Genomic DNA, 15557 nt, shown 5'->3' with positions numbered 1-15557 from the left:
AAGTAGGGGACTATGTTGACTCCCACCCTGCGCAGTTGCAGCATTATCTCCACCATGACTTTGGTGAAGACCCTCGGAGCTGTGGACAGGCCAAAGGGCAAGGCCTGAAATTGGAAGTGGTCATCCAAGATGGCGAACCTGAGGTAAGCCTGATGAGGGGGCCACATGGGAATGTGTAGGTAAGCATCCTTGACATCCAGGGATACCAAGAATTCCCCCTCCTCCAGGCCAGACACCACCGCCCACAGGGATTCCATCTTGAATTTGAACACCCATAGATACGGGTTTAGAGACTTCATGTTTAAGATGGGTCGCACCGAACCATCCGGTTTTGGAACGACGAAAAGACTGTAGTAAAATCCCCTTTTGTGTAATGGAGGCAGTACTAAAACCACCACCCCTGTCTGCAAAAGTTTTTGAATTGCCTCTTGCAAGGTAACTTTTGCAGCGGGCAAAACTGGTAAGCCCGATTTGAAAAATCTGGGAGGAAAAAGTGTTTGAAATTCCAGCCGGTATCCCTGGAAAATGAGATCCCTCACCAGTCACGTGGAAGGCTTCGTGGCAGGGGATCCGGTGGTCTGGTCCAGGGATGAAGCAGGTGTAGGTTTACGGGACTTACCACGTGATCATCTTGGAGTGGTGGAGACTCCCCGGCCCCTGCCTCTGAACCTTGCCACACAAAAGGACTGCAAGGAGGGTCCTGTGTAAGAACATCTAGCAGGTGGCACAGCCGATGGCAAACAGGTAGACTTGCACGCCATTGCCTAGGAAATCCATTTATTCAATTCATCCCCAAACAAGGCATCACCTGTAAAGGGAAGACTTTCGACACCCTTTTTGGAATCAGCATCTGCTGACCATTGACGCAACCACAGAGCCCTGCGTGCTGAAACTACCATAGCAGTAGTACGAACATTTATCTTACACAATTCCTTTATAGCATCGCTCATAAAATTTGCAGCATCCTGTATGTGTTGCAGCAGAGTAATGGACCTCATCCTGGGGCAGATTGTCTAATTCATTAATATTATCGGACCACTTGACAATTGCCCTGGAAATCCACCCACAAAGTATTGTGGGGCGCTATGCTACGCCCGCTGCCGTATAAATTGCCTTGAGAATGGTCTCAATTTTACAGTCAGCCGGCTCTTTTAGGGATATAGCTCCTGGCACCGGCAGTATCAACTTCTTAGACAGTCTGGACACAGAAGTATCTACTAACGGGGGTTTTCCCATACCTACGAAGCAGGTAGCCTGGTTGCCAACCAGGACTACTGAAAACAATAAACTAAAACAAAAATTAAAGCAAACTCTCTGGAGCTCCAGAGAAATGCTCCTTGGGCACATTTTTCTAAACTGAGTTTGGTAGGAAGACCATAGAGGGGAGGAGCCAACACACACACTAAAGGTTTTAAAGTGCCAGGCTCCAGTGGACCTGATCTATACGGGATACGGCCAATTAGGTCGACAGTCATTAGGTCGACAGTTCAAAAGGTCGACATGAGTTTTTCACATTTTTTTACTTTTTTTAAAAAACTTTTTCATATTTTACGATCCACATGGACTGAAATTGGGAATGGTAACCTTGCCCGAAGTTCGCTTGCATTGCGAGGGGACACGGTGCACTAATTGGGGTTCCCCGTCACTTTACGAAGAAAATGACACAAAAAAGTAAAAAAAAAAAAAACTCACGTCGACCTTTTGACCTGTCTACCTAGTGACCCTGTCGACCTAATGCATGTTGACCAATAGTGGTCAACCTAATTTGTGTCGACCCAACGACCTATACCCCATGGTACTAAAGTACAGATCCCCAGTATCCACTAGGACGTTAGAGAAATAACCCTAAGCCTAACCCTCCCGGCATACTTACGTTTATGATTCAAGCGTCCGCATTCTGACAGCTGTTGAGATTCCAGGCGCCGGCCTTCTGACCGTCGGGATGTCAACTACATCCCGTATCTTACACGTGGGTGCCTTTGCCCCCTCCATATTCGTGTCTGTGCCTTATTACACGTGCCTCAGTCTCCCACTCCACTCCCCATAAGTACCTCTGCCTCTACTTCCTATAGGTGCCTCTGCCCCTGTCACTTTCCATCCCATCTGTTCCCTGATGAAATATCACAGGTACCGGCAACTCACAAGTAATTAAATTTACATATATTAAGTCACAGGTTTAGGCCTGTTTCGGAGCCTGGTATGGTGTATTCGTTACACAGTGTGTACACATAGAGCTGCAGTTGCAATTGTGCCGAGTGTTCCTGGGTGGTTACAGAAAGGTGTCTATTCAGATGCATTGAAATGGTCTGTCTTACGTGGGTGCTATGGGAGTGTTGCTGAAGTGGTTGCGTACACAATTGCTCACATTGGAGGCCATACTCAGATGGAAAATCCCCTCCTGCCATAGGACTGGTGCGACAGATGGCGGTATTACAGAGTCTATAGAAGCTCAAAGCAGACATCTTAGTCCTTGCACATTCAGACGCATTGCTGTACACCAGGGGCAGGGCTGATACTAGCATTACCATAAACTTCAGAAGACGCTAAAGCTGTCACAGGAACGTACAACTCAGAATCAGGCTGTGTTGTATAGCAGGGCAGCAGAAATAAACAACTCTGCCAGATGATCTAAAAATATAGCTCAAACTACAGAATAAAGGCAGAAAGACTTAGCGATGTATATAATAAGTGACACAGAAAGGTAGGACGGTAAACTGAAGCAAAAGTTAGAAAGACCCTTTAACTTTTTTTTTCCTACTATGTAATACTGTCATGTTTCTCTTCCTTCTTTTATTGTAAGATCATGTGCATGATTTCTACCATGTAAGATAGTGTGTAAGGGGGGCGGGGGATTCAATTAAGGGTGAATCCGTTCACCTGGTCGAATATGCACGGCAGCCAGATCTCTCACAAAAGTGTTCGCTACCAAATAGGCAATTTGTGCCCTTCGCCTGCAATTGAATTCTCCCCTAAATGTGAAGTCCGTTTATTTGTGTGACCGCCCCCTAGTTGTAAAACTACAGAATATGGTCCAGATTTATCAAGCCTTGGAGCGTGATAAATTGCATGGTGATAATGTACCAGTCAAGCAGCTCCTATCTGCTATGTTACAGGCTGTGTTTGAAAAATGACAGTTAAGAACTGATTGGTTGGTACTTTATAACGTGCAATTTATCACTCTCCAAGGCTTGATAAATCTGGGAGTTAGTCCTTAACAATAGTAAGTGTTGTTATGCTCTTCTCCGTTGCCAGACCTCAAATCAGATGCAAGTAATGTTATTTAATCAAATATTTTATTCTATACAACCATAAAGTACACTTCATACTAATTAGTTTGTTCTCCAGAACTACAACTGTATCAGAAGTGTGATAAGTGGAAATTTACAATTTTAAAAGAGAGTTTTGATTACAATTAAACAAAAAAAATATATAATTACTATGACTACATTTCCCCAAGGAATGGAACAAATGAGTAACTTGGTATAAATACACAACACAAATTACTGAGCCTTGGTAAAGAGTGATAATTGCGAATTTTAGGAACATACACAATTATACTGATGAGAACAGGTGATTTTTTTTTATTTTTATAAAATTGCAATAATTCTAAATATGAAACAAATATTACATGCCTAAGTATACTCTATTCTGCATATAGCAGGCTCAGTGAAATCCTGTCTATGAAATGTTTTGTGGCAGTAAAATTGTTACAGAAGTCATGTGAACTTCTGCCTATAATATGGGGAAAGACAATACAATTATCTTAAAACAGTATAATGTACTAACACCATAATCCACTCTTATGTGTTCTGGTTTTCCCAGGACAGTCCCGTTTTACCACTCAAAATCATTAATTCACAATATTTATTTTGCCATCATTTTCACTACCAATTAACCTAAATTAATAGGAGAAATGGCAATAGATTAAGTTAACTAAAAGGAAATATGGGGTAGATTTAATGTTCTGGTCACATGGGTATATCGCTTCATAATTATGGGTAACATTGGATATCCTACCACAGAGGAAATAGCTGGTTATATTAAAACAAACATTAAAAAAAAAAAAAACACATTAAAGCCACACTGGAATGAAAAAATAAAATGCAAACCTATGTAATCTTAATACCAGTTTGTCTTCAAGGGGAAGTATTATTATTATGATTACTATAATGCCATTTGGTTTATTTATAACCATTACTGACCTTCAAGCAATTAATGGATTATTGAAGTGTCAACGCTGTCAAGTTCTAGGCTCAAAAAAATGTGACTATCTTTTGCTACCTACAAGTAAGGGTGGAGACTCAATAGATTATTTCTGTCAATGGACTAGGTCAGTGATGGGACCTTTGGCACTCCAGCTGTTGAACTACACATCCCAGCATGCCCTGCTACAGTTTTGCTATTTGGCCATGCTGTACTGTAGCAGGGCATGCTGCAATGTGTAGTTCAACAAAAGCTGGAGTGCCAAATGTTGCCAAGTGCCTAACCAATCAGCTTTACTAAGGGATGGGAACACATTCTGTCAATTAGGGCGAGAGGTCTCCTAAAAATAAAAAAAATAAAAAGAGGCAATACTACCCTTTTAAAAATCCTGCCAAATATTGACTCCAAGGATTTGATTAGCTAAGAGATACATTTTTAACACTGCCTACCAATAAGCTAAACTAAACATTTTACGAATAACCTGTCCATTCATTCCTTAAAAACAGCACATCACGTCCTGACTGGTGAACCTGTACACGATTCTATTGGCAAAAACTGTAACAATATTTACATTTCCAAAAGCAAGAACTTCATCTAGTAAATATGAAATTTGTTGCTTTCTGCTTTAAATTTTCAGAAACTTTTTCACAAATCTCTGAATATTTAGGTTACAAAATATAGTGTCAGCGCAAATTTTGTCATGAGTCGCCTTAACGCAGGACTTGGCTCAGTGTCTGGTGATCACCTATGTGACACAGGGAACTTAATCTAATACGATGCACAGCATCACAAGATGCACCCTGCTTGGGAACATGTCACAGTATTCCCCGTGTACAGAAATTGTTCCACAAGAACAGTTGGCATTTTTAAACAAAGAGTAGACAATTGCTGGAACGCTAGGCTACCAACATTTTAAAATGGGAGAAAACAGACACTTGATGGCTGGAATGTGCATTGACACACAGAGTGTAGGAGGCTCGATACCAAGTGCTTCTGAAAGACAGAAAACTGTACAGAAAGAGTAGATGGGAGATGGGACAGAGAGACAAATAAAGAGTCTACCGACAAGTCTGTATATTAAAACAAAACAATGGGTTGCCAATTTTGTTTAGCCTTTCCTTGTGGATCCTCAGGTAACTAGAGCAGAGGTCATCCTTGATCATTTGTTACAGTTAAATTAACTAAGCATATATGGGAATGTCCGTACTGTCTCAAATAACATCTATGTAAGAGTTCAGTAGGGCTCAATCCACAAGAGTGAATAACAGCCTTCTAGCTCCTTGGAATCCTTTCACGTCGACTTCTGGCGATAGTGGAGGGTTAAATCACCCCCACTCTTCCAAATGAAATGTTTCACAGTCCGCAGGTCCATATTGGGGTCTAGAATCTGCAGGAAACAAAAACACAGGTGATTCTAAGTTTATGTGTATAGCATGAAGATGGATTGGGGGAGCAAAATGAATCTAGCCATTACTAATTAAATAATACCTTTAACTTTAGGATGTACCTACTAGAAATAAAGATAAATGCTTTTTGTTTTTAAAATAAGAGGACACCTCTCCTGTACAGCATGTCAAGTAGTAATTGTTATACCTTATGCCAGAAGGAGGCATCTTGTGACACTTCAGCTGGGTAGAACTACATACATATTCCGCAGAAAAGAGAATGTTTACCCATTCAATTGATAAAACAAGGTGGCTTACAGTGTAAATTATCCACCAAACAACACTTGCTTTATCATACAGAGGGGGAGATTACACAAAGCTTGGAGAGAGATACAGTATCAGCCAATCAAATCCTTTCATTTTTCAAACATAGCCTGTAAAAATAAGATTTTACTTACCGGTAAATCTATTTCTCGTAGTCCGTAGTGGATGCTGGGGACTCCGTAAGGACCATGGGGAATAGACGGGCTCCGCAGGAGACATGGGCACTTTAAGAAAGAATTTAGATTCTGGTGTGCTCTGGCTCCTCCCTCTATGTCCCTCCTCCAGACCTCAGTTAGAGAAACTGTGCCCGGAAGAGCTGACAGTACAAGGAAAGGATTTTGGGAATCCAGGGTAAGACTCATACCAGCCACACCAATCACACTGTATAACTTGTGATAACTTTACCCAGTTAACAGTATGAACAATCACAGAGCATCAGATAAACCCTTATGCAACTATAACATAACCCTTATTTAAGCAATAACTATATACAAGCATTGCAGAAGAAGTCCGCACTTGGGACGGGCGCCCAGCATCCACTACGAGAAAGATTTACCGGTAAGTAAAATCGTATTTTCTCTAACGTCCTAGTGGATGCTGGGGACTCCGTAAGGACCATGGGGATTATACCAAAGCTCCCAAACAGGTGGGAGAGTGCGGATGACTCTGCAGCACCGAATGAGCAAACACAAGGTCCTCCTCAGCCAGGGTATCAAACTTGTAGAACTTTGCAAAGTTGTTTGAACCTGACCAAGTAGCCGCTCGGCAAAGCTATAATGCCGAGACCCCTCGGGCAACCCAGCCGCAGAATGAGCCTGCTGAATCGTGTTACAGATCCAGCGAGCAATAGTTTGCTTTGAAGCAGGCGCCCCAAGCTTGTTGGAAGCATACAGGATAAACAAAGATTCTGCTTCCTGACCTTAGCCATTCTGGCTACATAAACCTTCAAAGCCCTGACCACATCCAGTGACTCGGAATCCTCCAAGTCAGTAGTAGCCACAGGCACCACAATAGGTTGGTTTATATGAAAGGATGAAACCACTTTCGGCAGAAATTGTGGGCGGGTCCGCAATTCTGCACTATCCGCATGGAAAACCAGATAAGGGCTTTTATGTGACAAAGCCGCCAATTCTGACACACGCCTAGCCGAAGCCAAGGCCAATAGCATGACCACCTTCCACGTGAGATATTTTACTTCCACCGTTCTGAGTGGTTCAAACCAGTGTGATTTCAGGAACCTCCACCACGTTAAGATCCCAAGGTGCCACTGGAGGCACAAAAGGGAGCTGAATATGCAGCACTCCCTTTACAAACGTCTGAACTTCAGGCAGAGAAGCCAGTTCTTTTTGAAAGAAAATGGATAAGGCCGAAATCTGAACCTTAATGGAACCCAATTTAAGGCCCAAAGTCACTCCCGACTGTAGGAAGTGAAGGAAACAGCCAAGCTGGAATTCCTCCGTAGGGGCATTCCTGGCCTCACACCAAGCCACATATTTTCGCCATATACGGTGATAATGTTGAGCCGTCACATCCTTCCTAGCCTCTATCAGCGTAGGAATGACCTCATCCGGAATGCCTTTTTCTGCTAGGATCCGGCGTTCAACCGCCATGCCTTCAAACGCAGCCGCGGTAAGTCTTGGAACAGACAGGGCCCCTGTTGCACAAGTCCTGTCTTAGAGGCAGAGGCCACGGGTCCTCTATGAGCATTTCTTGCAGATCTGGATACCGAGTGCTTCTTGGCCAATCCGGAACAATGAGTATTGTTCTCACTCCTCTTTTTCTTATGATTCTCAGCACCTTGGGTATGAGAGGAAGAGGAGGAAATACATAGACCGACTGGAACACCCACGGTGTCACCAGTGCGTCCACAGCTATCGCCTGAGGGTCTCTTGACCTGGCGCAATATCTCTGCAGCTTTTTGTTGAGGCGGGATGCCATCATGTCCACCTGTGGCAGTTCCCACCGACTTGCAATCTGCGTGAAGACTTCCTGATGAAGTCCCCACTCTCCCGGGTGGAGGTCGTGCCTGCTGAGGAAGTCTGCTTCCCAGTGGTCCACTACCGGAATGAACACTGCTGACAGTGCGCTTACGTGATTCTCCGCCCAGCGAAGAATTCTGGTGGCTTCTACCATCGCCACCCTGCTCCTTGTGCCGCCTTGGCGGTTTACATGAGCGACTGCGGTGATGTTGTCTGACTGAATCAGAACCGGTTGGTCGCGAAGCAGGGACTCCGCTTGACGAAGGGCGTTGTAAATGGCCCTTAGTTCCAGGATGTTGATGGGAAGGCAAGTCTCCTGACTTGACCACAGCCCTTGGAAATTTCTTCCCTGTGTGACTGCCCCCCACCCTCGGAGGCTTGCATCCGTGGTCACCAGGACCCAGTCCTGAATGCCGAATCTGCGACCTTCGAGAAGGTGAGCACTCTGCAGCCACCACAGGAGAGACACCCTGGCCCTGGGGGATAGGGTGATTAACCGATGCATCTGAAGATGTGATCCGGACCACTTGTCCAGTAAGTCCCATTGGAAGGTCCTCGCATGGAACCTGCCGAAGGGAATGGCCTTGTATGATGCCACCATCCTTCCCAGGACTCGAGTGCAGTGATGCACTGACACCTGTTTTGGTTTTAATAGATTCCTGACCAGTGTCATGAGCTCCTGAGCTCTCTCTATCGGGAGATAAACCCTTTTCTGGTCTGTGTCTAGGATCATGCCTAGGAGAGGCAGATGAGCTGTAGGAACCAACTGCGACTTTGGAATATATAGAATCCAGCCGTGTTGCCGTTACACTTCCAGAGAAAGTGATACGCTGTTCAGGAACTGCTCTCTTGATCCCGCTTTTATGAGGAGATCGTCCAAGTACGGGATAATAGTGACACCTTTCTTCCGCAGGAGCACCATCATTTCCGCCATTACCTTGGTGAATATTCTCGGGGCCGTGGAGAGACCAAACGGCAACGTCTGAAATTGGTAATGACAATCCTGTACCACAAATCAGAGGTACGCCTGATGAGGTGGATAAATGGGGACATGAAGGTATGCATCCTTTATGTCCAGAGTCACCATAAAATCTCCCCATTTAAGGCTTGCAATGAACGCTCTTAGCGATTCCATCTTGAACTTGAACCTTTTCAGGTATATGTTCAGGGATTTTAAATTCAATATGGGTCTGACCGAACCGTCCGGTTTCGGGACTACAACATGGTCGAATAATAACCCCCTCCTTGTTGAAGGAGGGGAACCTTGACCACCACCTGTTGAAGATACAATTTGTGAATTGCAGTTAACACTGTTTCCCTCTCGTGGGGGTAAGCCGGCAGGGCCGTCGGTGAGGGGGCATCTCCTCAAAGTCCAGCTTGTATCCCTGAGACACAATATCTATTGCCCAGGGATCTAACAGGGAGTGAACCCACTTGTGGCTGAACTTACGAAGGCGTGCCCCCACCGGGCCTAGCTCCGCCTGTGGAGCCCCAGCGACATGCGGTGGATTTTGTAGAGGCCAGGGAGGACTTCTGTTCCTGGGAACTAGCTGTGTTGTGCAGCTTCTTTCCTCTGCCCCTGCCTCTGGCAAGAAAGGACGCACCTCTGACTTACTTGTTTCTTTGTTCGAAAGGCTGCATTTGATAATGTCGTGCTTTCCTAGGCTGTGCAGGAATATAAGGCAAAAGATCAGAATTACCAGCTATAGCTGTGGAGACCAGGTCCGAGAACCCTTCTCCACACAATCCTCAGCCTTCCATATGCCTCTTAAGTCAGCATCATCTGTCCATTGCATATTCTACAGGACACGTCAAGCAGAAATCGACATAGCTTTGACTCTAGGACCCAGTAAACTCATGTCTCTTTGGGCATGTTTTATATTAGATATATATATATATATCTCTTAAGACAGCATCTTTAATATATATATATATCTCTATATATACATATATATATATATATATATATACACACATACATACTAGGGTCTCAATCTCTGCTGATAAGGTACCTGTCCACGCTGCCACAGCGCTATAAACCCATGCCGACACAATCGCCGGTCTGAGTAGTGTACCAGAATGTGCACGCTATCTGCAGGATCCCTGAGGATAGCTGTTACGTCAGGGCTACCTTTTGGGCAAACGTGACACCCTAGGGGAAGATTCCCATCGTATCCTGGCCCTAGTAGGGAAAGGATACTCCCTGAGAATTATTTGTGGGAAACTGCAGTCTTGTCTGGAGTTTCCCGCTCTTTTTCATCATGAGAGGAGGGAAATTTACCTCAGCTTTCTTCCCCTTAAACATGTGTACCCTCGTGTCAGGGACAGATGAGTCATCAGTGATATGCAAATCATCTTTTATTACAATAATCATATATTGAATACTTTTCTGCCATTTTGGCTGTAACTTTGCATTATCGTAGTTGACACTGGAGTCAGACTCCGTGTCGATATCAGTGTCTATTATTTTGGATAGTGATTATTTAGAGACTCTGAAGGTCTCTGCGACATAGGGACAGACATGGGTAGATTCCCTGTCTGTTCTCTAATCTTTTGTGCAATAAATTCACCTTAGCACTTAATTACACATATCCAAACAGGTGTCGGCGTTGTCGACGGAGACACCCTCTCACACACATATTTGCTCCATCTCCTCCTTAGGGGAGCCTTTTACCTCAGACATGTCGACACACACGTACCGACACACCACACACTCAGGGAATGCTCATCTGAAGACAATTCCCCCATAAGGCCCTTTGGAGAGACAGAGAGAGAGTATGCCAGCACACACCCCAGCGCTATTTACCCAGGAATAACACAGTAACTTAATGTTAACCCAGTAGCTGCTGGTTATATTGATTTTTGCGCCTAATTATGTGCCCCCCCTCTCTTTTTACCCTCTTTTACCGTGTATCTGCAGGGGAGAGTTGGGGAGCTTCCTCTCAGCGGTGCTGTGGAGAAAAAACATGGCGCTGGTGAGTGCTGAGGAAGAAGCCCCGCCCCCTCGACGGCGGACTTCTGTCCCGCTTTCATGTACAATTTTTGGCGGGGGCTCATACATATATACAGTGCCCAACTGTATATATGCAAACTTTTGCCAAAGAGGTCTCTAACTGCTGCCCAGGGCGCCCCCCCCCTGCGCCCTGCACCCTTACAGTGACCGGAGTATGTGGGTGTAGTGTGGGAGCAATGGCGCACAGCTGCAGTGCTGTGCGCTACCTCAGTGAAGACTGGAGTCTTCTGCTGCCGATTTCGAAGTCTTCTTGCTTCTTTCACCCGGCTTCTGTCTTCCGGCTCTGCGAGGGGGACGGCGGCGCGGCTCCGGGATCGGACGACGAGGGTGAGATCCTGTGTACGATCCCTCTGGAGCTAATGGTGTCCAGTAGCCTAAGAAGCAGGACCTATCTGCAGAGAGTAGGGCTGCTTCTCTCCCCTCAGTCCCACGATGCAGGGAGTCTGTTGCCAGCAGAGCTCCCTGAAAATAAAAAAACCTAACAAAATACTTTCTTATAGCAAGCTCAGGAGAGCTCACTAAACAGCACCCAGCTCGTCCGGGCACAGATTCAAACTGAGGTCTGGAGGAGGGACATAGAGGGAGGAGCCAGAGCACTCCAGAATCTAAATTCTTTCTTAAAGTGCCCATGTCTCCTGCGGAGCCCGTCTATTCCCCATGGTCCTTACGGAGTCCCCAGCATCCACTAGGACGTTAGACAAATGACAGTTAGGAGCAGGTTGGTTGATACTTTCTCTCTCTTCACTCCCAAAGCCTGACCTATCAACACTAGTCCTCTTCACCTGCCCACAGTTTAGACACTAACAAAAAGGGACCAGTGAACACAGAGGAATGGTGGATTGCAAGTGACTGACTACATCATAGCAGCACAGCGGGACCCCTTGAGGCTCATGGCTAAATGGTAATTGGTGAAGGTGAAAGGAATGGCTGAAGATTTACAGATGTAACTGTATAATAGCAACACCCACAGTCATTAGTGTACTGCCAATCCCTGTGCTTGGAAAAGAAACCAACCCTACAGCTGAATGCAGAAGCCACATAGCTCTTCTAAGTAACAGTAGGGTAGATGTATTCTACATGCTCGTATCACGCGGGTATGGTGCTTCCGGCTTCGCCTCTTTACCGTTTAGCGCCATCGATGATATGGTGCTACCAACTTTTTTCTTCTTCTTCCTTCAAGGTGTTGAAATATGGAACATAGCCCCACCCCTGAAAGCCACTAAGCCCCACCCCCGGGCTCTCTAAAGTAGGGAGTGATCATCAATGGGTGAAATAATCAGTGGCAACCTTGCAGATGGTTTCACACCACTGAGGTTATCCATCAATGGCGATCATCGATGGCCATCCCTAGCACACAGTGCATCAGCCTTAGTGTTGATGCACTGTCTTTCTCCCTCAGCCGGCTCCTCTGTGCAAGCTCAAGATTTTGCTATTATTTCAAGTGCTTTCCCTGCTGTGGTGAATTGATAGCTGCAGGTGTCAGATCGGTCAGTGCCACTGAACATTCATACATTACCCGGCATATCAGCGTGCTATCTTTTATATAGACAGGGGCGCTTCATGCAGCACACACCAACACTGTTATACATGGGGGAAGCAGCACATAACATGTGCTGATAACTGACATCTACCCCAGTGACTGTATCCACAAGAAACTGGGCCTGAATAAATGCATCACAACAGTTTTTGTATTCAGGTAAGTAGACAATCCTTGGAATTGGTATAGGCGTGGGTGTTATGTGTGAGAATGGCACATAATAGGACACAGAGTGGCTTGCATTATTTGAGTTGTCTGTACATTTTGGGGTAAATGTATTACCAGGCACTAATCGGGTTGGTATTTGTCTTCCTGCTTCGCCTTGCAGGAAGCAGTAGTGACAAGATGTATAAGCATCTTTTTTTCCGGAGTGAGAGAGTGAAAACTACCCCTCCGGCGATCCCCGTCAGCTTCCACAGTGCATCGACCTAGTGCTGATGCGCTGTATCTCACCCACCTGCCGGCTCCAGTATGCATACGCAAGTTTTCACTATTATCGCGAGATCTCCCGTGCGCGGTCCCGAGCTGGCGGCAGCAGCCACCTCCAGTAGGAGTCAACTGGCCCGAAATTGATAGCTGCAGGTGTCGGAATGGTCAGTGCCACTGATCATTCTTATATTATCCCACAAATCGTCTGACAACCTGTCGCATTGCATGCACCACCGCTGTAATATATTTGGAGTGTTGTTACATCTAACCCTATACCTGCAGACTGCTGGAAGTGCATATAGAGAGGGAACACCTAATATAATATATATATATATATTATATATACTTTATATGGTTACAAAGGAGGACTTCAGTATATAACAACCTATAAGGACAGACAACTAAATTACCTGATCTTGACACAAGAGCTCAATCTTCTCCTCTGCCAGCACGGCGATGTCCTCCTCTTTCTCTTGTTCTCCAGGCTTTTCATTATTAGAGGAACTAGTTGTCTGAGATTCTGTATCCACGTTTATGATTTTCTCGTACACGTGTTCCATCACCTTTCTGACTTGCAGCATGTCACTGGCTGACAATCTGTCCCTGGCCATGGAAAATACACAAAAAGGGTTCATTTACGATTCTCTTGGTGGAGGTCCTTTTTTCACTAAGTGCCCTGCTACCTATAAGTGGTGCTTAACCCTTCTATTCTGTACTATATTATGTTCATACTGTTAAGTGCCTTGAGTCCTACTGTAGAAAGAGCGCTATATAAATAAAATTATTCATATTATTATTATTATTATGAGTATATGTCCTTATAGGCAAAAGGTAAAATACAATATACAATGGAGATATTACACTCCGCTATCACCAGGAGAATGGTTAATGCTTGGTGCAGTCATATCTCCCACACTACAAGAGGATTTACCAGCATCTCTGTTGCTCCAATACATTTTCTTGTATTTGAAAAATTTGTTGGATTCCAGATGCCACTTGTTTGCCCTGATCTAGGTGGATACAGATTTTCTACCAGAAGGATGATTGACTGAATTCCACAGTTCCTCGTATCCTGACCTACTCTATATCACATAAATGCTCTGTAGCTATAAAATTCATCGTTCTTGTGCTATGTAAGAACCTTATCCTATGTTAAATGGATAGATATTCCCTTATAAGTAAACAGTTTTCCGACAATGATATCTACATTTGCATGCTGTGATGTCATACTGTATGAGACAGCACATAAAAATGTACCAAGGAAGGTAGGTGTAGATTTTACATACTACATCAGTGATGGCTATCCTTGACACTCCAGTTTTTTTTTTAAATAAGTTTTAATAGTTTTTGCATTAAGAAAAACAGATGCATACACATTAGACAATATTTGTGGATCAACACGGGAGGTGCATAAAATTGAGGCAATAAAAAGACATAATAACAGCACAGGTCGTAGCGATCCTATTCATCAAATATCAAAGAATGGCAATTGAAACTACAATACAGTTATAGATAGATCAAAACATGAAAAGAGAAAAGAGGAAGAAAAAAGAAAGGGGGGAGGGAGGGCGAGAGCGTTGGCCAGACAAGGTTGGTCACAAGATCGAATTCTGTCATCTATATAAATAGTGGATCAGATGGTTGTCAAGGGCGATTCAGCATTAAAGTGTGTTGTCCATGGCGTCCAAGTGCGCATAAAAGTGACTGATGTGTCATGAAGGGCAGCGGTGATGCGTTCCAGCTTGTATGTGGTCCATATAGCATTAATAGTGGCGGGAAGAGTAGGGGGGAGAGGTGGATTTCCAATTTGCTGCAATTTGGCATTTGGCCGTAATTTAAAATGTGCTTAATTAGTTTTAGTAAATGGCTCGACGTGTCCGGAACCTGGCGCAAAAGTAGAGAGTAATATGGTGAGTTAGGAATAACCACATCGGTGATTTCTAGTATTAGTTTATGAATTTGACGCCAGTAGCGGCAGGCAATCCCACAAAACATGCAGCATGGTTCCCCTCTGCCCACAAAGTCTCCAACATCTATCAGAGCAGGAAGGGTAAATAGCCTGAAGTCTAGACGGCACAAAGTACCATCGGTAATAGATTTTATAAGAATTTTCTTTGATACGAACCGACAAGGAGCTCTTAGCAATTTCCTGTCTGATGTCAGCCCATTCCTCGATAGTCAACGTCTCCCCTATATCTCGTTCCCACGCTATTTCATGAGCCTCTTTTGCAGCGGAGTTGTGTGAGAGTAAGATTTGGTAAATAGCGGTCAACAAACCTTTTGTAGAGCGTTGACCACAACATAAAGATTCAAATGCAGGTTTAGGTATAGGATGTGCAGTTTTACATAGAGTAGAATAAAAGTGACGAATTTGCAGGAATTGATAGAAAGTTGAGTGGAGAAGAGAGAAGCGTGATTGCAGGTCCGTAAACAAGGGAAATGAAGAAAGGGGTGCCAGGTCAATCAGGAAAAGGACGTTGTGAGAAGTCCAATATTTAAAAGCAAGGTGGTTAGTACCTGGGGGGAACTTGGTATTGTTCCAGATAGGAGTCAGTAACGGATTATAGGAACAAAGACGATAATAACGGGTCCATTGATCCCAAATCGATAATGTAAAATGCATCGTCGGCAACAAGAGAGACGAGGCCGGGCGGGAGCGAGGCGCGCACAATAACAGGGTTGAAGGA

At 44.6% G+C, this 15557-nt stretch overlaps 1 protein-coding gene across 1 annotated transcript in view; it reads right to left on the bottom strand.

Moving 5' to 3' along the window:
• Positions 1-3565: 3565 nt before the first annotated feature.
• WDR48 (WD repeat domain 48) overlaps positions 3566-15557 on the bottom strand; it is a 264189-nt gene continuing 252197 nt past the window's right edge. The window contains exons 18-19 of the mRNA XM_063921834.1: positions 13281-13473; positions 3566-5590 (exon numbers count right to left, since the gene is read on the bottom strand). Of these exons, the coding sequence (XP_063777904.1) occupies positions 5495-5590; positions 13281-13473 (289 nt within the window). The 3' untranslated portion in view covers positions 3566-5494. The remainder of the gene's footprint in view (positions 5591-13280; positions 13474-15557) is intronic.

This window comes from Pseudophryne corroboree, chromosome 5 (assembly GCF_028390025.1).
Source record: "Pseudophryne corroboree isolate aPseCor3 chromosome 5, aPseCor3.hap2, whole genome shotgun sequence".
Taxonomy (NCBI): domain Eukaryota; kingdom Metazoa; phylum Chordata; class Amphibia; order Anura; family Myobatrachidae; genus Pseudophryne; species Pseudophryne corroboree.
The sequence above is the reverse complement of the archived record's forward strand: the minus strand, read 5'-3'. Positions and strand labels throughout refer to the sequence as shown.